This window comes from Ranitomeya variabilis, chromosome 4, assembly GCF_051348905.1.
Source record: "Ranitomeya variabilis isolate aRanVar5 chromosome 4, aRanVar5.hap1, whole genome shotgun sequence".
Lineage (NCBI taxonomy): Eukaryota > Metazoa > Chordata > Amphibia > Anura > Dendrobatidae > Ranitomeya > Ranitomeya variabilis.
This window is the reverse complement of record NC_135235.1, coordinates 183,916,315-183,939,284: the sequence shown is the minus strand read 5'-3', so window position 1 is coordinate 183,939,284 and position 22,970 is coordinate 183,916,315. Positions and strand designations below refer to the sequence as shown.

General features: G+C 45.6%; 1 protein-coding gene across 2 annotated transcripts in view; it reads right to left on the bottom strand.

The window, feature by feature from the left end:
• Positions 1–22,970, bottom strand: part of LOC143770136 (sulfotransferase 2B1-like) — a 297,130-nt gene that overhangs the window by 28,120 nt on the left and 246,040 nt on the right. For both annotated transcript variants that reach the window (XM_077259457.1, XM_077259458.1), the window contains one exon: positions 19,896–20,070. In XM_077259457.1, coding sequence (XP_077115572.1) covers positions 19,896–20,070 — 175 coding nt within the window. The remainder of the gene's footprint in view (positions 1–19,895; positions 20,071–22,970) is intronic.

The following is a 22,970-nucleotide window of genomic DNA, read 5'->3' as shown; positions in this document are numbered from 1 at the left end:
GGTGATGATGCATGCAGAGGCCAAGGCAGTGGACAAGCTAAGATTGCGGCACAACAAACACCCACATCTTCTCACCTGGCATTCCTGTCTGAATAACTATGGGACTGCAGAACACCACTAATGAACCCAGAGCAGTGTCAAAATATTGTTGGTTGGATAGCGGATAATGCTTCCAGTTACTTAGCCACCACCACCAGCACCCTGTCTTCCACACGGTCAAATCTGAGTAGCCGTGAGTCTGGACCACATTTTCCTCACCCTGATCCTCCTTCCTCCCACCATGCCAAGTGCCCAGAGACAACTGATCCCACAGTTGGACACACCGAAGAGCTGTTCACTTTTCCATTTATAGATTTGGGTCTTTCGCCTGTTCCACTTGAAGCGGGGCAAGATGAGGTCGCATGTAGTAATGCCCAAATATTTGAGCAGCCACGGTCATACTAAGGCAACTCTGGGAATGTGTCACAAGAGGTGGACAAAGATGAGACAATTGCCAGAAAGTCAGGAGGAGGACCAGGTGGGGAAGTGGAAGACAAGGTGGTGGATGATATAGTAACTGACCCAACCTGGCAGGAGAACATGCAGAGCGAGAACAGCAGCACACAGTAGGAGAGAGGCATAGCACCTAAGAAAAGATACAGACTGGGATGCAGAGCAGAAGCAGCAATACCGCAAAATTAAAGAGTGCGTGGAACGAACTTTGTCCCAAGCCAGGCTAAGACAGGAAAAGAGCTACAACCAACAAGCTCCGGCTACTCTTTTAGTACCTTGAGAGCAGGTCCTCAAAAGAAAAATGAGGATGCACAAACTAGATGATCAGTGGGAGGCTGAACCATACACCATCATGCCTTCAAACTTTGATAATACCAAGGCATGCCCTGTCACTAAAGATGGAGGAGAAACCTCAGCAGCAGTGTTGAGAGATCATCTGAAGATATGCCCTGACCAATTAAGAAACAAAGAGGAAGACCAAGATACCCCTCAACCTATGGAAGAGGAGGAAGAAAAAATCCATACCATTCTTGGAGACTTTCCCCAGTCATGGACACAGGTAAACCAAGCCATCGTAATACCTATCCTAATCTTTCTCCAACCTACTGAACCTGAAGCAGCAGAGACTCTAGACCTGTCAGCTCAATCAGTAGATGCCACACCAGCAGCGGAGCAAGAGAATCTACCCCCTGCTAGCGTTGAATCTGTTAGATCCATGGTGAATCTAAGAAGTCGCAGATGGCTGCCCAGTTTACCAGTACAATGCAGGTCTACAAGTAGCACAGACACATCAGACCAGGCTAAGTTATCAGAGGTACCTGTACTGCGTAGATGCACCCGTTGTACCAGAGGTCAGATCCCTACACGGTATAGGGACTAAAATGTCAATGTGTTAAAAATGTAAATAAGTTAATGATAAGTATAATTGAAACCGTTAAGCCTGAGTGCCTACAGAGACTTACTGTATGAACTTTTAAAACATTTTGTAATAACCTGTTGAAGTACAAATGGGCCACAGTACTATGTGTGGCCAAAATCTCAATTGTTCATAGTAAACAACATGGCTCAGGAATGACGCATGGACTAATCTTCACCAGGACTATTTTTGAGTTGTAGTTTTTGTAATTTTACATTTTTGAAATTTTGTAAATAATTATTATTGTTTACTTGTTATAATGTTTTGTTTCCTCAGTCCAGAAGTACTGAATTTCAGTAGGGGGGAATGTGGCACCCCAGGAGTCCAGTTGCCACAATGGCATTGCCTCCCTCACAGGGGGTGATGACATTCCTGGAAGCAAGGAGGGTTTTCCTGACTAGATAACACTTACATCCAACATCCTTCCTATTCCAGACCAGAAGGGGGAGCTCGGAGCCACCATGAAGGAGTGACACCTGTAATAAGCTCAAGCTGCCTGCCATACAGGCAAGTACTACAGACCAATAAGGAACAGAGGACTGAGCATAGCTTTAGTCAGCAAGGACCTCAGAGGGCAGGGCAGTAAGGAGGCCTCAAAATCCATCTGGCTAGTGGATCCTAAGTTGCTTCTAGGCTCCGCAGACTTCCATTGTCATCTGCAACCAGTGCCCTGGCCTGCACTTCAAGCTGTGAGTAAACTGTGGAAACTGCACCCTGCTGTGTCCCCTGAATTACTGTTGTGCCACCTGCACTACAACTTTCACTTCCACCATCATTGACTTTAACACCTTAATTGCCATTGGAATAAGCTCTGCTTGTAGAGAGTTGTAACAACTCTGCTGCATCACCATCAGCCCCAGCGGTCCCCTTTAAGCAGCGTCGGCCATTCTTGGCTGAGTACTACAAGAGGTGTCATGAACAATACCCCTATCAACTTTATTTCCCCTTTCAATGCATTGACTCTTTCATTGGACTCGCAGGGCCATGGACCGGGTCACTACTGCTGTGACCACATCCGTTTAACAACCGGCCCGGTACCGAGTATCCCCACAGCCCTGGTGGGCGCTCCAATTACACAAGCACGTGTCCCACAACATTACCTGTGCCCTCAACAATGCTGTTACTGGGAAAGTCCACCTAACCACAGACACGTGGACAAGTGCTTGTGGGCTGGGACGATACATCTCACTGACAACACACTGGGTTAACTTAGTCGAAGCTGGGACCCAGTCAGACCTTGGGTTGGAACAAGTCCTCCCGACGACGAGGATTGCAGGCCCTACCTCAATCCGGGTTGCCCCCACAGTCTACAGCTCCTGCACCTCCTTTTCAGCCTCCATCTCCAAAATGAGCACATCAGTCACAAGCTGGAAGCACTGCAGGACTTCCTCAGCCAAGAGGCAACAGGCTATGCTGAAGTTAATATGCTTAGGTGGCAAACCGCACAATTCTGAAGAGTTGTGGACAGCTCTGAAAGAGTAGGCGGATCTGTGGCTGACATCGCTGAGCCTAAAGCCAGGCATGGTCGTGCATGACAATGGCTGGAACCTGGTGGCAGCTCTGAGGCGAGGCGAACTCACACAAGTACCATTCCTGGCCCATGTGCTAACCTTGCTGTTCAACAGTTTCTCAAAAGCTACCCAGAGCCGCAGGATCTGCTTGTGAAAGTATGCCACCTGTGTGTCCATTTTAGAAAGTCAGCTACAGCTTCAGCCACCCTTGGTGTGCTTCAGCAGCGTTTGCATCTTCCAGCTCACCGACTGGTGTGTGATGTTCCCATGCTTTGGAACTCTGCACTGCATATGCTGGAAAGGATTTGTGAGCAGAAGAGGGCAGTTGTTGACTACTAGCATCAACAAGACCATTGGTATTCAGTTCAGACTCCACATATAAGACCTCAGAATTGGACAAGGATGTCAGACATATGTACCATCCTGCAAAACTTTGAGTACTCCACCAAGATGGTGAGCAGTGATGACGCCATAAATAGTGTCTCTGCTCACAATGAAAGAGGATGCATTGCAGACGGAGCACGATGAGATGGAATAAGGAACCATACAGGGTAATTACACACAGCACAGCCTCATGTCATCCCAACATGGATTGGTTGAAAATGAGGAAGAGGAGGAGGAAGAACAGGAGCTTTTTTCATGCACTATAGACAGTACTAGAAGCCCAACTGTCATACCGTTTGTTCAGCGTGGATGGCCTGAAAACAGGGAGGAGGAGGAGAACAGTATGGTCAGTCGTCCTGTTGGTGAGGACATGAAACTCTTGCCTGTTAGCAGTCGGGCATGCATGGCTGCCTTTCCTGTAACCCTCGTATTTTCAAAATTTTCGGTGACACTCATTATTGGTTAGTGACACTTCTAGACTAATGCTACAAGGAGAACTTTCAATCTCTTCTTCCAGAGGCAGATAGGGGTACTAAAATGTTGCAGTACCAGAGGGCCATTGTTGCAAAATTATTTAAAAAAATTCCCATCTGAAAATACTGGCGGCAGAGGTCACAGTTCGTTGGAAAACCATGGAGTACAGGTGAGAGAGACACAACTGCAATCCAGCAGAAGCAGGGGAACACTGGCAAAGTTCTGGGAGAGTTTTCTCAGATCCTCCCATCGCCATGGCCCAGAAGTGCGGGGTACTCTCACAAGGAGTGCAAAGTTTGGGAAGATGCTGAGGCAGTACCTTGCTGACCGTACCAACGTCCTTGTGATTCCTCTGAGCCTGTTAATTATTGGGTATCCAAGCTGGACACGTGGCTTAAACTGGCTCTCTACACCTTGAAGGTCCTGGCCTGCCCTGCCACTAGCGTTTTGTCAGAGCGGGTTTTTAGGCCGCTGGTGGAATTATAACTGATAAGCGCATCCTCCTGTGACCTGAAAATGCTGACAGGCTGACTCTTATAAAATTGTACTAGGGTTGGATTGGGCCAGACTTCTCTACACCACCGAATAATAACAGCGAAACATAACCTCCAATAGAGTGTCTTTTTTTGGGGAGGTGTATTCCCATTTTCTTCTTTACACCCACACATGGGTACTGTATATGCTTCCTGATTTGGGATATTTGGTGTTATCCTCCTCCTTCTCCTCATCCTCATCATCCACCACCACTAGATCACCATGGTGACAGTATTCAGTGATGCAACAGCCAACATATTGTGTTAAAGGGAGTTTTTGATGCCCTTTACAAATGTTTACACAGTATGTCGATGCGTATCCCCCAGGGGGAAATATTTGTCAGCCCATACATTAAGTGTATGTTCATTACAAGTATAGGAGACCCGCTCCTTTAAATTTAGAAAAAAATCTATAGAAGGACGTCCTCCAAGTCTCTTCAGACACCACCACTAGAACACGAAGGTTAACATGTGATGCAACAGCCACTATAGTTTTTTGCTAGGGTGTTTATAATGGGCGTAAAAAATATATTTACACAGTAGGTTGATTTGTATCCCCCAGGGGGAAATATTTGTCAGCCTATACACTTACTGTATGGGCATTACAAGTATAGGAGACCCGCTCTTTTAAATTGGGAAAAGATTTAAAGGGGGACATCCTCCACGTCACTTCCGACACCACCACTAGATCACCAGGGTGAATGTGTTCCATGATGCAACAGTCAAGTAGTTTTTTTCAAGTGTGTTTATGATGCCCATTCCAAAAATGATTACACAGTATGTTGAGGTGTACACCCCAGGGGGAATTGTTTGGCAGCCCATACACTTAGTGCATGGGCATTGCAAGTATAGGAGACCCGCTCCTTTAAACTGGGAAAACATTTTTTGGAGGCTATCCTCCACATTTCTTCCTTAGGGGATTGGAGTGCATGCAAATTTTTGGCAGGCCTTGTATTCACTTCAAGGGCAAACTGTAGGTGACATAAAATAAATTATAATAATGGGAACTTTGGTTTCATGTGAGTATGCAGTATGTGTGTTCAAAGGCTTATTGGGGTGCATGTAACTTTGGTGCAGGCAAGCCTTGCATTCAATGCATAAGCAAACAGTATGGGAGTACCCAATGAATAATGTGAACTTGGTTTCCCTGTGTCCATCCAGTATGTGGGCTCAAAGGCTTGTTGGGGTGCATGTAACTTTTGTGCAGGGCAGGCCTTGCCTTCAATTAATAAGCAAATAGCATGTGAGTACCAAATGAATAATGTGAACTTGGTTTTCCTGTGGCCATCCAGTATGTGGGTTCAAAGGCGTATTGGGGTGAACTTAATTTTGGTGCAGGGCAGGCCTTGCAGTCAATGCACAAGCAAACAGTATGGGAGTAGCAAATGATTAATGTGAACTTGATTTTCCTGTGGCCATCCAGTACATGGTTCAAAAGCTTATCGGGGTGTGTGTAAATTTGGTGCAGGGCAGGGCTTGCATTCAATGCATAAGCAAACAGTATGGGAGTAGCAAATGAATATTGGGAACTTTGGTTGCATGTAGTCATCCATGACGTCTGTTGAATGGGTTGTTGGGGTGCGTCCAAATTTGGGGCAGCCCTGCCACTCACTGCATATGCAATAACAGTATGAGGGACACACTGCTTAATAATGGGAACAACAAAGCATAGCCGGCTGATGGCTCTCTAAAAAAAGTGAAGGCCTTCTGCTGGCCCAATAGGAATAGACTTTGTGACTTTCAGAATCGCTCCATCATCAATGAAACAGGATGTGTCTGATGATGTGTCACATATCACATGGCCAGATAATATTGTAAAGTGACATTTCCCAGTGAATGCGTTTGTCTTGTTAGAAAGCAATGGTAAAGTTAAAAAATGCATCAAAAACACTACGTGTGAACATAGCCCTAGTGGTGGAGGAACATTTTTGTTTTGGGTTATTTATTTTGCCTTACGCACAAATCATTACTCTGGAAAGGATGTTCCTTAACATATTTCCTAGGAAAATCCATTTTGGTTTTTTTTTTGTATGCTTTATTGTGCGCCTGTAAAAGTGGCGTTAGACTCTGACACCATTGTTCACAGCTGTGACCTGGGAGTCAGAAATGCTTCCAGGGGTATTCCCCATTATGTTCCCGTGTCATTTGAGCAGTGTTTCGATCAATTTCAGATGTGTTTAGACCCCAAAAAGGACTCCCGGGGTGGTCGTGGCTGAAATGCTTGGTTCCCTATAGACTTACATTGGGCTCATTGCTCTGGTCGAGCACCCGAGCATTCCAATTTGCTCAACCTGAGCAATGAGCACCCAAGCATTTTAGTGCTCGCTCATCACTAATAATAGTAGTTTTTCTCAGTTGCAGAAAAAACTTTGTCTCTCTTGTTTTTTTTTAGTAAAGAGTAACGGTTCCTCCAGATTACACTAATGTGGTATCCCAGTACCCGTTGTACTACTGCTGCTGGGTGTGCTGGGGGCGCCTGTAAGTTAGGAGATGATGTAAAGTGCATACACTGAGGACTGATACATGTGGATTGTACAGTTCAGTGTTAGCATATGAAAGTTCATTATTCAGTTTCCTCACAACAAGCTGCCATAGAATGGCTGGGAGGAACCTCACACACTTCCTGTGACCTGGTATAAACCAGCTCAGTCCTGTCTAGTCTAGTAAAGGGAGAGGAAGGAAGCACCACTACTCTCTGAATCATACCTCCCAACTTTTGAAGATGGGAAAGAGGGACAAAGTTTGCGGCGCGCGTTGCAAATTTTAGGCCACGCCTCTGACCACACCCATTCATAATTAGTCACACCCATATCCACATCCCAACCACACCCATCACACTTTCATATTCAATAATTAAATAAAAAAATATGGCCACACAGTGCTCCATACCATATAATGGCCACACATGATGCTCAATACTGTATAATGGCCACACATGATGCTCAATACTGTATAATGGCCACACAGTGCTCTATACTGTATAATGACTGCACATGATGCTCCATACTGTATAATGGCCGCACATGATGCTCCATATTGTATAATGACCGCACATGATGCTCCATACTGTATAATGGCCCCACAATGCTCCATACTGTATAATGGCTCCACATGATGCTCCATACTGTATAATGACCACACATGATGTTACATACTGTATAATGGCCACACATGATGCTCCATACTGTATAATGGCCACACATGATGCTCCATACTATATAATGGCCACACAGTGCTCCATACTATATAATCGCCACACAATGCTTCATACTGTATAATGGCCCACATGATGCTCCATAAAGTATAATGGTCTCACATGATGCTGCGTACAGTATAATGGCCCCACATGATGCTACATACACCTCGTACACATGCAGCTCCGCTCCATACACCTTGTACACACGCAGCTTCGCTCGGTACACCTCGTACATACGCGGCTTTGCTCGGTACACCTTGTAGAACATGCGGCTCTGCTTAGTACACCTCGTACACAGGCGGCTCCAATCCGGACACCTCGTACACACGCGGCTCTGATCCGTACACCTCATACACACGCGGCTACGCTCCGCACACACATGGTTCCGTACACCTCGCAAACACACGACTCCGCTCACATCACAGTACTGTACAGACTTCTCCATACCTGATATATCGATCTGCAATCACAGCAGCAGAGGCCAGTAACAGAGGAGGCTGTCAGTGTCCATCCCACCATGCTCAGCCCCACTCATTCCAGGCATGATAAGCCAGGCATTAGCGCCACTGCTGCTTACATTGACGCCCAGGCTGTGTCTGGCAGGTAAGAGCCCTGGTGTTAGATGCCAGTGTACAGTCGGGGCCCCTGGCTGTAGATATGTCCCACGCCCAGCAGCTCTGCTTACAATGCAGGCAAAGATTTCAGCACCTACACACACACACACACACACACACACATATACACACACCCAGTGGCGTAACTAGAAAGTTATGGGCCCCGATGCGAACTTTCAAATGGGGCCCCCCCCCCCCCAACCATGCAAAAATATTTTCCACTCAAATTCAGATTTTCCCTATTCATTTCGCACACTATAGCTTTATTGCAAAGTTGTATAGTGTGATCGCAGTGGCGTAACTATCTGGTGCCCCATCCTGGTATATATATGTCCCCTGTACTGCCATTGTTATGTAATTTATAAAAGAAAATAAACCATTATACTCATCAGGGGCTTACATAGAAGTCATGGGGATCCATATAAGAAGTATAATGCACCCCCATAGTACTCCTTATAATATAATGCACCCCCAAAGTCCTCTATATAATATACTGCACAGTTCATAGTCATCCATATAGTATAATACACTCTCCATAGTCATCCATATAGTATAATACACTCTCCATAATCAACCATATAGTATAATACACTCTCCATAGTCATCCATATAGTATAATACACTCTCCATAGTCCTCCATATAGTACAATAGTATAATGCACTCCCCATAGTCCTCCATATAGTATTATACACTCCTCAGTCCTCCATATAGTATAATACACTCCTCATAGTCCTCCATATATTAAAATACACTCCTCATAGTGCTCCATATAGTGTAATACACTGCTCAGTCCTCCATATAGTATTCTACACTCCTCAGTCCTCCATATAGTATAATACACTGCTCATAGTGCTCCATATAGTATAATGCACCCCTCATAGTCCTCCATATAGTATAATACACTCCTCAGTCCCCCATATAGTATTATACACTCCTCATAGTCCTCCATATATTAAATTACACTGCTCAGTCCTCCATATAGTATAATAAACTCCTCATAGTGCTCCATATAGTATAATTCACTTCTCATAGTATAATGCAATCCATAGTTTTTCATATAGTATAATGTATTCCCCATAGTCCTCGATACAGTATAACGCAACCCACATATAGTATAATGCAGCCACCCCACAGAGTATAATGCAGCCACCCCACAAAAGTATAATGCAACCCCACCATACAATATAATGTAACCCCCATAGAATATAAAGCAGCCCCCCTCATAGTATAATGCAGCCCCTCCATACAGGTGCAGTGAGAAAGACACGGGCAAATGGTGACTATGGGGCAGGGGAGAAGGACACAAGGGGGCTAGGGGAGACAGGCACAATGGTGATGCAGGGGGGCTAGGGAGCAAGGAAGACAGGCACAAGGGGACACATGCGGGCTAGGATGCAGGGGAGAAGGGCACAAGGGGACTAGTGGGCAAGGGAGACTGACACAAGGGGACACACGGGGACAAGGTACACAAGCACAAGGGGACAAAGGAGATAGGCACAGGGGGACACACAGGGACTAGTGGGCAAGTGAAACTGACACAAGGCTACACACGGGAACAAGGGACAGAAGCACAAGGGGACTCAAGGGGACCAGGAAGAAGAGGAGAAGGGCACAAGGGGATACACGGGGACTAGAGGGCAAGGGAGACAGGCACAAGAGGACACAAGGGGACTCCGAGGGCAGAGTAGATAGGGACGCAAGTAGATGGAGTTGCAAGGGGACGGGGAAGACGGGGAGACTTGGGAGCAGGGAAGAAGGGGCACAGGGATTACGAGGACAGGGTAGATGGGGAAAACACGGTGAGAAAGGGGACAGGGGAGACTTGAGAGCAGGGCAGATGGGTCACATGGGGACAAGGGGCTGGGAATGCATGGGGGAGCAGGAGGACTCAGGGCATGGGAGATGTGGAGCATTGGGGGACCAGGGGAGGAGTGACACGGCATATACGGGGACCTGGAGGAGCACAATGACCTGAACCTGGGGACCTATGAGGACATGGGGCATGGGAGAGCAGGGAGGAAACGGGGCTGGTGTCACAGGGGGTCGAAGACGGCGACACACGGGCAGCAGACACACTTCACTGCCGCCGGTCCCGTACACCTCCGTGTTCATCCCTGGATCTTCCACATGGCTGAGTGGCTGTGGCATGCCCCTCCTCGGCGGATCGGTCCACGTGCCCCCCGCCAGATCCAGAGCCGAATGTTCTGGAGTGACTTTATCAGGACCCACAACTACGTACATCTGACAGATGAGTATACCACTACACGATGTGGATATCTTTACTGCAGGGGCATACTTTGTGTGTTTTGGCCGGGTGCCTGTAGTTGGGGGGTGTAGTGACGCAGTATAAATATGTTTTTTGTGGCATTTATCGTTTAACATATTGTTTACATATTTGTTTTACTGTAATAGTACCATAGTGAATGACCTTATCTTTGGTGTCAGATTGAAGTAATTATTATGTTGCAGAGTACCTATCCAGCGCCCCCACCGCCGCAGGGGCGAGGGGTACCCGGTACCGGGCCTCTGAGTCTCTGCTCTGGGGTTGTCACGGTGGCTAGGCCCCGGTCCGTGACCCTGCCGAGGGGCGCGCAGTAAATAATAGATATGGATAGGTGAATATTAGTGGTGCAGTGCAGTAAATAACGAGGACACCAGGTTGCAGTCTCTTTACCTCTTTACTGAAGATCTCTGGGTCCTCAGTCCAGAATACGGTTCACCAGGCTGCGCAAGTCCGGCCGGCCCAATGGCACCTCCAGAGTTCTCTTCACAGGTGGAAATCTGTGCCTTCCCTCTAGCGCTATGTGTTGCGGTCCTTCCCTGCTGTGCTTACAGAAAGTCCCCACAACTGTTGTGTCTGTTTCTTAAGTTCCCTCACAACTCGATTAGATGATGTTCTGCTAATCCTCCGTCCCTCCCTGATGTTCTGGTTGGGACGGCACCCGTTTGACGGGTAGGCTCGGAGCTCTTCCGGGACCCTAGAGTCGCCCCTCTCCACAAGTTGCCCCCCAAGACTGCATAGGTGATTTAAGTGAGACAGCCCGCCTTAGACTGACTGTCCTGCCGCTGTTTAGAGTATTGCTTGAAGCTAGATATTGTGATACTCTCTCGGCGTTCCGGCCACCGGTTGTGCGCCTCAGTAGGATGTTGCCTCGGTCTTACAGCACGACTCCTACTGGTATTCTCCTTATTGCTTTGATCTCGTTTCTCACTCAGCACAATCTATCTCGCTTCTGATCCTTCCTTGCGTACCGCCGCTATCCTGAGCAGGCACGGTCCCGTTACGTTCGCTCAAGTTGCCAAGCCTCTGTCAGGATCCCACCCCTGACAGAGACCCTACTGTATCTTCCCCCACAACACCCTCTGCCACAAGGTGTTGCCTGGTTCCAACCCAGTCAGCTTTCTGATCTAACTTCCTGCCTGACCCCCAGTTTACCCACTATGGTGGGGAGTGGCCTAGTGAATAGAACCCTTAGCTCCCCCCGGAGGCCCGACTGTGAAATGTATTGGTGTCTGTGATACCTGATCAGATGAACTCCTTCAGTGCCATCAGACGTGCCATAGCTCCCCTTAGCGGCGGAGCCACAGTACTGCAACGACCAGGACTCTGGGGCGCTGCACTCCCCCCTGGTTAAACACAGTACTCCGGGACTGGGAAGAAAACAACAATACAAGTTAGCAAAAAGACATACAGTTTTGTTGAGTGCAATAACAATAAGTATACTTGAACAGGCTTCCCTTTATGGGAGGTGAGGACACTTGAACGTTACAAACATAGTTAAATATCATAGCAACATGCTATAATTAACTTTTCTTACCCAACCGGGTATTCTACTAGTACAAACTTTTGAACAATAACTTAACATCGCCTTTAAGGATGTACACTCTGAATCCGCTAAAGACCTTCTTATAATCACATTATAAGGCAATTTAACTTTTACATTCTCCTTCTTTAAATCTGCAGGACCGCCTGTCCTAACGGCAAAAGACCTACTGCCTCTCCTTTCTTACAGGACCGCTCCTTTCAGCCCGAGCCTTCTGTCTTTTCAACTACTATACACAGTATAGAACATAACATTATCTTCGGTTTAAGAGCACTGAGCCATCTCTGCATGACTCCTAGGAGGACTCAGGGTTCACCTTCTATCCTCGTTGTCTATCAACATTATCAAACATTTTCTATAGAACATTAAACCTTCTCATTATTTTTCTCACTAACATGCATGCTGGACACCACGTCTACCCCTACGGGCCCACTGCGTCCTTCTTCTAGCTTTCTCTTTCTTTCAGGGAACATCATCAGCATTTCTTTACAATTAACTAGTTGGATACATATAACTTTCTCTCGCAAACATTATCATCACTTTCTCTTTATCAAAACATTATTGCTATCTTTCAGTCTTAAAGCAATACTATTCTCTCAAGTGCAACACAAGAACATCCCCTTTAAGAGGGGACCAAGTCTCTATGAGGTAGCATATCTGCTCAAGCTACCAGTCCATACTCAGCAAAGGTTCCAGTGTGGTATCTTCACAAAGAGTCCTTTTTGAAGTAAAACCAGTAGGGAGCACCTTTAATAAGGTGCAAACTATTTACAAAAAGTTTGTATCATGCACTGTTCATGATTGCGGCAGTTCTGGAAACTTGTGCAAAAACTTAGAAAACAAACCAAAAAGAAGCAGAAACAATAGGGATCCCGGGTCAACAAAGGGATCACTTTAAAAGTTAACCCTGAACGGGTTTAGCAGCAAAAATCAGGAAACGAATAAACAGGTAAGAAACTATATACATATTTTAAGAGTAGTATTATCTTACTCATCTTTCTTACTGGAACCATGCAGGCGGCAGCACCGGTGGAGGCAACCCCGTAGGATACTGCGCACCACCTGGTACTGCATAAGGGGGAGTGTTGTCCCATCTGGGGGTCTGCGTACCCACCGTCTTCCGTTCTGGCGCAGCAGGAACACCGGTCACCTGAGGAAACGCCTCCTTGGCCACAACAGCGGTGGTGGTAGCAATACTGCAAGTCGTAGTCTTTACAATTGTACAAGTGGGAGTGACCACGGTGGTCTGGGTGGTGGTCGTGGGCCGACCACAAGGCGGTACCTTGGCCACAGGGGACGGTTTTTCTGGCACCTTGGTCGGGGGTTCCGTCGGCTTTCTCTTGTGAACGTTTAAAGCGAACCACCCCTTCTCCCCAAAGTGCCTGGTGTAGGTAACGCTGTCCACCAGGTAGAGGTCCCGATCGGGGTGGCCCTCTCTGAGATGAGACTCGACATCCCGGCGGTTGACAAAGACCTCAGCGTATAACCCCGGCTCTTTAATGAAGCCCCGACCTCCGCGGAGCTTAAAGTCAACTACAATGCCCTGCCTGCGCGGGGCCTGGTGAGTGGTGGGGTCCTTGCGGGCCCGGTCCTTGACCACCAAATCTTTTTGATGGTGGGCCTCCAGCCCAGCCTGGTGCTCCTTTTCTCTCTCCCTCCACTGCTGCTCTAGCTGGACCTGATATTCTTCCCAGCTTAGGGCCTGTACCATCTCTCCCTCCTGGGTCTTCACCCTGGGGAACCCCATAAGATTGGATCCGGGGTTCACCCAGCGGCACACTGTGCGCTCCGCGTGGACCTCACACAGCAGGGGAGTGGGTGCGATCGGGGCTCTCATGCGGTGTTCCATGCCCGTGGCCTCCTCCCATGGTAACAGGCGTTGGAGTTTATGGGTCCCAGGGAGAGGGGGTGCTGCAACGGGGCCCACTAACAAATCCTCCTCCGGCGAGACAGGGTCGGCGGACTCACCAGCCGGCGTAGGCTCCTCCTCCGTGACGGGTCCCGCTGGCTCCGTCGGCGAGAACTCCGGTAGCAACTCCGGCAGCAGTGGATCCGATGTCAGGAGACTCTCTTTCGGCGCCACCTGGTGCGGAGCCCGGGCCTTCACATTCAGCTGGAGGAGCTGATCGATTAAGTCCTCCATTTCAGCCCACAGGAAACCAGTGCTATCCATGGAGGATTGGCTGCGATGCTCATCCGGGTAGTTGGGGAAGACTTCTGCTTCAACCCCGCTTTCGGGTTCGGAGCTGCTGGCCATGGCGTCCTCCACGTGGGTCACTTCCTGGTCTTTTTCCTGCTCTCTCCTTCGTGGGCGGTGTCGTTTTCTCGGTCTCCGCCCTCCATTGAGGATCAGGAGGCGGATCTCCGCTGCTGACGGACACGTCCTCACAGTGCAGAAATATTTAGACTGGGCGGCCATTGTCTTTCGCGCCCTTCAGCTTGTCTACGCCTACTTCACGCCCCCCTTCTTCTCCTGCGCTCTCCTCAGCACTGTAATGGCGGCGGATTTTGGCGGTAAATGGCGCAGCACAGTCTTGGCAATAAAGTACAGTCCAAGCACAGTAAATCACAGTTCCAAGGCACACATGACCTGATTCTTCAGGCTTAAGTAGATCCTGTTCGTGATGCCAAAATTTGCAGCGCCCCCACCGCCGCAGGGCCGAGGGGTACCCGGTACCGGACCTCTGAGTCTCTGCTCTGGGGTTGTCACGGTGGCTAGGCCCCGGTCCGTGACCCTGCCGAGGGGCGCGCAGTAAATAATAGATATGGATAGGTGAATATTAGTGGTGCAGTGCAGTAAGAAATGAGCAAAGTGGAGGGCACCACCGTCATATCATTGACTAGGATCCACCCGGAGTATGCCATATACAGAATATGTCAAAAGGAGAAAAGAAGACATACACAAAACCAGGGATCACAAAAAGTAAATAAATCAAATTGCAAATTTTATTAAGTCATGAAAGACACATAACCAATTAAAAACACTTAAAAACAACAAGAATAGGTACATACCCCAACAAGGGGATGCCCCCCAAAAGACCTCATAAAGGCTTGTTACCACACAATAAATGCACATAGGGTACAGCAATATACTCAAATGAGATGTATATATAACCTGTCTACATGTGGACCAAAAGATAGCTGCTCCTTAATGTTTCTTAATATTCTCCAGGCATGTAAAGCCTATAGCCTTTCTAGTGTTTACATAAGTATACGGGCATAGCGTTACCACTACAGAAGATGCTACACATGTGTGGCCCAGCACTTATAACAGGCCCAGATACAGTGCATGAAATAACAGAAATGTTGGCACCATGGACAACAGTTTAGATGCCAGAAGTATTTAGCACGGTACATAGAATAAATAGATAATAAACCATAAATGTACCTACACACATCCTCATCAGCCAATATTGCAGTCTAGAGATGCAAAACAATACTCAACCACACTTAGAACATATAAGTAAAAATACAAGTGTGTAGAACGTGCCATACCAGACCTGCCTGTAAAGACTGGATCAGCTAGACCATAGTGGAAAGAGAAGATCTAAGAAGTATGCATATGCCCTATTAGTCTGCCTGGAGCAGGAGACAACACCCATGGGGTGTGAAGCCGGTCAAAAAAGGGGGGCACAAGAGCCCAACGCGTGTCGCCACAACTGTGGCTTCATCAGGGGCAAGGTCAGTGCAGTAAATAACGAGGACACCAGGTTGCAGTCTCTTTACCTCTTTACTGAAGATCTCTGGGTCCTCAGTCCAGAATTCGGTTCACCAGGCTGCGCAAGTCCGGCCGGCCCAATGGCACCTCCAGAGTTCTCTTCACAGGTGGAAATCTGTGCCTTCCCTCTAGCGCTATGTGTTGCGGTCCTTCCCTGCTGTGCTTACAGAAAGTCCCCACAACTGTTGTGTCTGTTTCTTAAGTTCCCTCACAACTCGATTAGATGATGTTCTGCTAATCCTCCGTCCCTCCCTGATGTTCTGGTTGGGACGGCACCCGTTTGACGGGTAGGCTCGGAGCTCTTCCGGGACCCTAGAGTCGCCCCTCTCCACAAGTTGCCCCCCAAGACTGCATAGGTGATTTAAGTGAGACAGCCCGCCTTAGACTGACTGTCCTGCCGCTGTTTAGAGTATTGCTTGAAGCTAGATATTGTGATACTCTCTCGGCGTTCCGGCCACCGGTTGTGCGCCTCAGTAGGATGTTGCTTCGGTCTTACAGCACGACTCCTACTGGTATTCTCCTTATTGCTTTGATCTCGTTTCTCACTCAGCACAATCTATCTCGCTTCTGATCCTTCCTTGGGCACCGCCGCTATCCTGAGCAGGCACGGTCCCGTTACGTTCGCTCAAGTTGCCAAGCCTCTGTCAGGATCCCACCCCTGACAGAGACCCTACTGTATCTTCCCCCACAACACCCTCTGCCACAAGGTGTTGCCTGGTTCCAACCCAGTCAGCTTTCTGATCTAACTTCCTGCCTGACCCCCAGTTTACCCACTATGGTGGGGAGTGGCCTAGTGAATAGAACCCTTAGCTCCCCCCGGAGGCCCGACTGTGAAATGTATTGGTGTCTGTGATACCTGATCAGATGAACTCCTTCAGTGCCATCAGACGTGCCATAGCTCCCCTTAGCGGCGGAGCCACAGTACTGCAACGACCAGGACTCTGGGGCGCTGCACCTACATTTCCCTGTATTTATATGCATAGTACCTATCTGTCCCTGTACTCACATCACATTGGGGGTGGGCCTTATGCTTGTCAGAGTACATGACATACCATTACAAGTCACTACAAGCCACCTGGCCTTCTACTTCTGACATTCTCCTTATAGGGTGTTAATAGGAGATTAGGGACAGTCATCGTACGAGCGGGGGCGCCATTCTCGAATTTCTTAGGGTGCCAACCTCCGCATCTAGGTAGGCACATATATATATATATATATACAGGTTCTGTGTAGGATCTAGGGAATTTTCACGTATATCTGCACATCTATATAATTAAGTGCATGTCAACATTGGTATATCACTGATACTATTACATGGGGGTGGGTATACCTCTACTTATTTATTGAGGGTCGCTGCTACTCAGTCTAGTTTTATCATACTGAGGTTTGCTGCTACTTAATCTAGGCTTATCTGGGAGTATATCTCCTGTTTTGGTTTTTGACCTACCTACCATTCAGGCTATTTTCGATTAGGGTATTTTTTGTAAATTCAATAAAGTATACATTTTTTATGGGGGGGGGTTTCTTTCTTCATGGTACCTACCATAGTAGATTATGTTGATAATGTATTGTTGATGTGCTCCTTAACCGCCTTCTAACTAGGACTATAGGAATAATAGCTGTCTCTCTCTATGTCTGACTCTCTCTCTGTCTCTCTCTTTGCCTGTCTCTGTCTCTCTCTGTCTCATGATTTGTCTCTCTTACTGTCTATCTGTCTCTCTTTGTATCTCCCTCTCTCAGTCTGTTTCTCACTGTCTCATGCTGTCTCTCAGTTTCTTGGTCTGTCAGTCTCTTTCTGTCTCTGACTGCCTGTGTCTCTGTCTCTCTCTGTCTCTTTGTCTGTCTGTCTCTGTCTGTGGATGACTTTCTGTCTGTCTCTTGCTGCCTGTCTCTCTCTATCTGTCTCTCTCTGTCTCTTTTATGAGGAACATGCTCGTGCTTTGGGTGGGCATTTGGACAGGGCTTTTCTTCGTGCTTGGGCCAGAGCACCATGAAAATACAGTTATATGAAAAAGTTTGGGCACCCCTAGTAGCTTTTCTCATGATTGCATACACCTGGCTATGAAGTTCAAAGCTCAATGAGGTTACAACACCCAAAAAAGTGCTTTAGTAAGTCAGTAAAAAGTAGGTAGGAGTATTTAAAACAAGAAAATGATAAGGGTGCCCATACTTATGCACCTGACACATTTTGTTTGAATGCAGATTGCACATTTTCTGTTAGTACAATAAGCCTCATTTCAAGGCAGAAACATTACTGTGTCCAACAGTTATTAGCTGTATGAAACTGAAATAGCTGTTGCAAATAAAACAATTTTTATAAAACATTACGCTTAAGAATAATAGGGGTGCCCAAACTTTTTCATATAACTGTAACTGCTCATAGGCCCACCCAAAGCACGAGCACATCATTAAAGGGAACCTGTCAGGTCCCCCACGCCTTCAGAACCGCCAGCTTTGGAGAGGCGCATTGCGCACGATCGTAAGCTTTCTGTCCTTCTAATCATGCGCAGTGTGCAACTCCGAAGCCAGTATGTGTACACCCGGCTTCAAATGATCAATGATATGAAGGGAAGAAGACATACACATGCCAGTTAAGTATACTGCTTGTGATCATGCCGGCGCTTGTAATATGGAATTTTTAATATTTGTGCAGACACAATCATAATACAAGTCTGATGGACAAATAAATTCTTGTTAAGTAGCGTGTGACGTTTCGACCTAATCCTGGTCTTTTTCAAACATCGCTATACTTAACTGTGGGTTGATGCTGTAGTGTAGGTATACCCAAATTAGGTGCTGGGCTTTGTTCAGAGTGTGGGTATTGCCACGGTGATCCCAAGGCAAGAGAGGGGCAAAGGCTTGGAACCGGGTCCTGGTGGCCTAATGGTACAGGACAATCCTATGCTGGGATTTTCTAGAGGGAACCTAAATTCACATAGTGTAGCTCTTGCTTTACAGCAGTTTGCATTCTGTAAATGTGATATATGGTACACTTCAATCAACAGTTATATGTAAATGCACAAACATTTTACACATTCACCACCCTGCAAGTTTATCTGTGTATTCTCAAATGCCAGCGCTGAATTTCTGTTCCAACCTGGCCTAGATTTAAAGTTTTGATACCATGACCAATGCTTAAAAATCAATGGATTACCCAGGTTCAAGTCCTCAAAAGGAAGCAAACAAATGTAAAATAGAATATTGGCCTTTTTTCCAATTCTGTAAATAATAATAATAATAATAATAATAATAATAATGAAAAAAAAATTGTGCAATTTTATTTATCCAGCACAGTGTACTCTGTAAAAAAACAAAACAAAACTAGAACTGCTGTATTTGGTCATATTGCCTCCCAATAGAATAAAATGTGATCAGATACTTGCGTGCACACCAAATAATATCAATAATAATAACTAAAACTTGGTCTTGCAAAAAAATTAGTCATTACACAGCTCCATTGGCAGAGAAATAAAAAAAAAATGTATGGATCGCACTCTGGTGACACGATAAAGATAAAATGTCATTTTTCTGTTTTGTGTGTGACCTGATATTTCAATAACGAAATTGCTTTTTTAATACAATATTTTGTAAATGCCATTAAAAACTTCAACCTGCCCTTCAAAAAAACAATCTTCATATTGTTCGTGAAACAAGTAAAGAAAAAAGTTGGGTTGAAATCAAAAGGGGAAAAAAAGAAAACAGAGCGTCAACAAGGAATAAATATTAAGTTCATTTCTACAAAAACAAGGATTATCTAAGATAATAACTGAAGTCCACTTACTTAATTTTCTCTGCTATTAGCTACAGAGTTATTGGGGCTGATTCCTTAAGACTGGTGATGTGCAGGCTGGTATTAATGAAGGGCTCACTGGAGTATGATGCGCCAAATTCATTAAGAGGTGCACTTCCCATAATTAATTCGGCACACCTCAGAGCGCCTCATGAAAAATGCTACTTCTGCAAGGAACTGGAACAGCATTTCTGGCATAAGAAACACAAGCAATTTTACAGAATTTGATGGGCATAGCCACTAGCCATCCCAGCTTGGATCTGCCCATTTGGGCTGAGCAGCTTCAATCTGCTGTGAAAATTTCAAAATTTCCAACATTTTTGCATAACTCTGCGTTGCATAAAGCATTGCAGCTTTTCCGCATCTTTTCCACCAGTTTGCTGCAAAAACACTTTGAAGAATAACCCCATTGACTGCAATGTGTTTGAAGAATAAAAGTTACCTTTACGCAAGAAGGATCCTTTTGAATTGTCTACCAATTCCGATTGACTCCAATTTGACATTACATTTTCCTTCATGGCTTTGAAGGTTGAATGTTTGACAACCAAGTCAATCTGTGCATCATCTAAGTCCTGTCCTAAGAATTTACAGATTCTCACTACACAGCCACGGAGATCCTGAAAAAAATGACATTTATTTACACCCAAATATAGTGTGTCATTCACATCATAGTACTAGCTGTAAATACAATTAATAAGCAAACTTTCTTTTTTTTCCCAGATGGTTTGAGAAACTATGTGTAAAGGGAACTTCCCAGGTAAAATATCTGTCACGCAGTGCCTTGGGACTGTAGATGCTAACGAGGTCCCTAGAATTGTCCTATCTACCCATCACCCCCGGATTAGTCCTGAAGATGGAGACGCCAGGTTCATGTGCCTTGCTATTCTCATATATCAAACCTAATCTGTCCTCTCCCTCACCCAAGGAGATAGGAAGCTGAAGTGTATAGGATAACACTAACCAGACAAACAAGGAATGGCTCACAGGAATAAATGAAAATATCAATCATAAAAAATGCACTCACCAAACACAGAGAGAAACACAGGGGTAAAGTAAAAGAAGTAAAAGGAGTAAAAGGAAGGATAAACCAAACAAGAGAGGAAGAGGATGTGCACACAAACAAAACTCTAAGCAACAATTTCCTGAATAAATCTTCCAACAGGTACTCCAAACACGATCTATACCTGCAACTTTAAACCAGGCAGTAAAAACTAAGACTAGCAATTCCAAAGTACCAGAGGCTAGTATATATAGCTGAGGGAAGAGGCCAACACTGAACAACTCAGTTAATCCAGATAGTCCAGATAGGAAAGCTCGAGTAGCTTCATCTCAACAGATTAAGCATCTTACTACCAGCAAGAAAAAACGGCACTGTTTAATACAATGGTGAAGCACTTCTATCCAGTGCAGGAATTCATGAAACTAGATGCCACAATCTTCCAGCACCTTTCTGTCATGGAACCCTCGCAGATCCTAAAAATGGGATTCTGAAGTTGCCCTATATGAAGGAGAATTGATTAAGCATGTTCACATCCTCCACATTCATTCTCATGTGAGTGACAAAGACCAGCAGAGCACAGCACAGCAATCTCCAGAGATCCCATTGAGAAATCACTCTCAGGATGTGGTAAAATTCTCAGTGATGGAAAAGTTATCCCATATTCTATGGAATATATATATATATATATATATATATATATATATATATATACAGTGGGGCAAAAAAGTATTTAGTCAGTCAGCAATAGTGCAAATTCCACCACTTAAAAAGATGAGAGGCGTCTGTAATTTACATCATAGGTAGACCTCAACTATGGGAGACAAACTGAGAAAAAAAAATCCAGAAAATCACATTGTCTGTTTTTTTATCATTTTATTTGCATTTTATGGTGGAAAATAAGTATTTGGTCAGAAACAAAATTTCATCTCAATACTTTGTAATCTATCCTTTGTTGGCAATGACAGAGGTCAAACGTTTTCTGTAAGTCTTCACAAGGTTGCCACACACTGTTGTTGGTATGTTGGCCCATTCCTCCATGCAGATCTCCTCTAGAGCAGTGATGTTTTTGGCTTTTCGCTTGGCAACACGGACTTTCAACTCCCTCCAAAGGTTTTCTATTGGGGTGAGATCTGGAGACTGGCTAGGCCACTCCAGGACCTTGAAATGCTTCTTACGAAGCCACTCCTTCGTTGCCCTGGCGGTGTGCTTTGGATCATTGTCATGTTGAAAGACCCAGCCACGTTTCATCTTCAATGCCCTTGCTGATGGAAGGAGGTTTGCACTCAAAATCTCACGATACATGGCCCCATTCATTCTTTCATGTACCCGAATCAGTCGTCCTGGCCCCTTTGCAGAGAAACAGCCCCAAAGCATGATGTTTCCACCACCATGCTTTACAGTAGGTATGGTGTTTGTTGGATGCAACTCAGTATTCTTTTTCCTCCAAACACGACAAGTTGTGTTTCTACCAAACAGTTCCAGTTTGGTTTCATCAGACCATAGGACATTCTCCCAAAACTCCTCTGGATCATCCAAATGCTCTCTAGCAAACTTCAGACGGGCCCGGACATGTACTGGCTTAAGCAGTTGGACACGTCTGGCACTGCAGGATCTGAGTCCATGGTGGCGTAGTGTGTTACTTATGGTAGGCCTTGTTACATTGGTCCCAGCTCTCTGCAGTTCATTCACTAGGTCCCCCCGCGTGGTTCTGGGATTTTTGCTCACCGTACTTGTGATCATTCTGACCCCACGGGGTGGGATTTTGCGTGGAGCCCCAGATCGAGGGAGATTATCAGTGGTCTTGTATGTCTTCCATTTTCTAATTATTGCTCCCACTGTTAATTTCTTCACTCCAAGCTGGTTGGCTATTGCAGATTCAGTCTTCCCAGCCTGGTGCAGGGCTACAATTTTGTTTCTGGTGTCCTTTGACAGCTCTTTGGTCTTCACCATAGTGGAGTTTGGAGTCAGACTGTTTGAGGGTGTGCACAGGTGTCTTTTTATACTGATAACAAGTTTAAACAGGTGCCATTACTACAGGTAATGAGTGGAGGAAAGAGGAGACTCTTAAAGAAGAAGTTACAGGTCTGTGAGAGCCAGAAATCTTGATTGTTTGTTTCTGACCAAATACTTATTTTCCACCATAATATGCAAATAAAATGATAAAAAAACAGACAATGTGATTTTCTGGATTTTTTTTTCTCAGTTTGTCTCCCATGGTTGAGGTCTACCTATGATGTAAATTACAGATGCCTCTCATCTTTTTAAGTGGTGGAACTTGCACTATTGCTAACTGACTAAATACTTTTTTGCCCCACTGTATATATATATATATATATATATATATATATATATATATATATATATATATATATATATATTTATATTTAGATATATACTGTTTATAAATTTTGCGAAAAATAGGCTCCCGCTTATTTGGTTGTCCAATTTGTTTATAAAGCTTTCCACGAATGGGTAGCTTTTGCATATTTGTCACACTTAAATGTTTCAGATCACCAA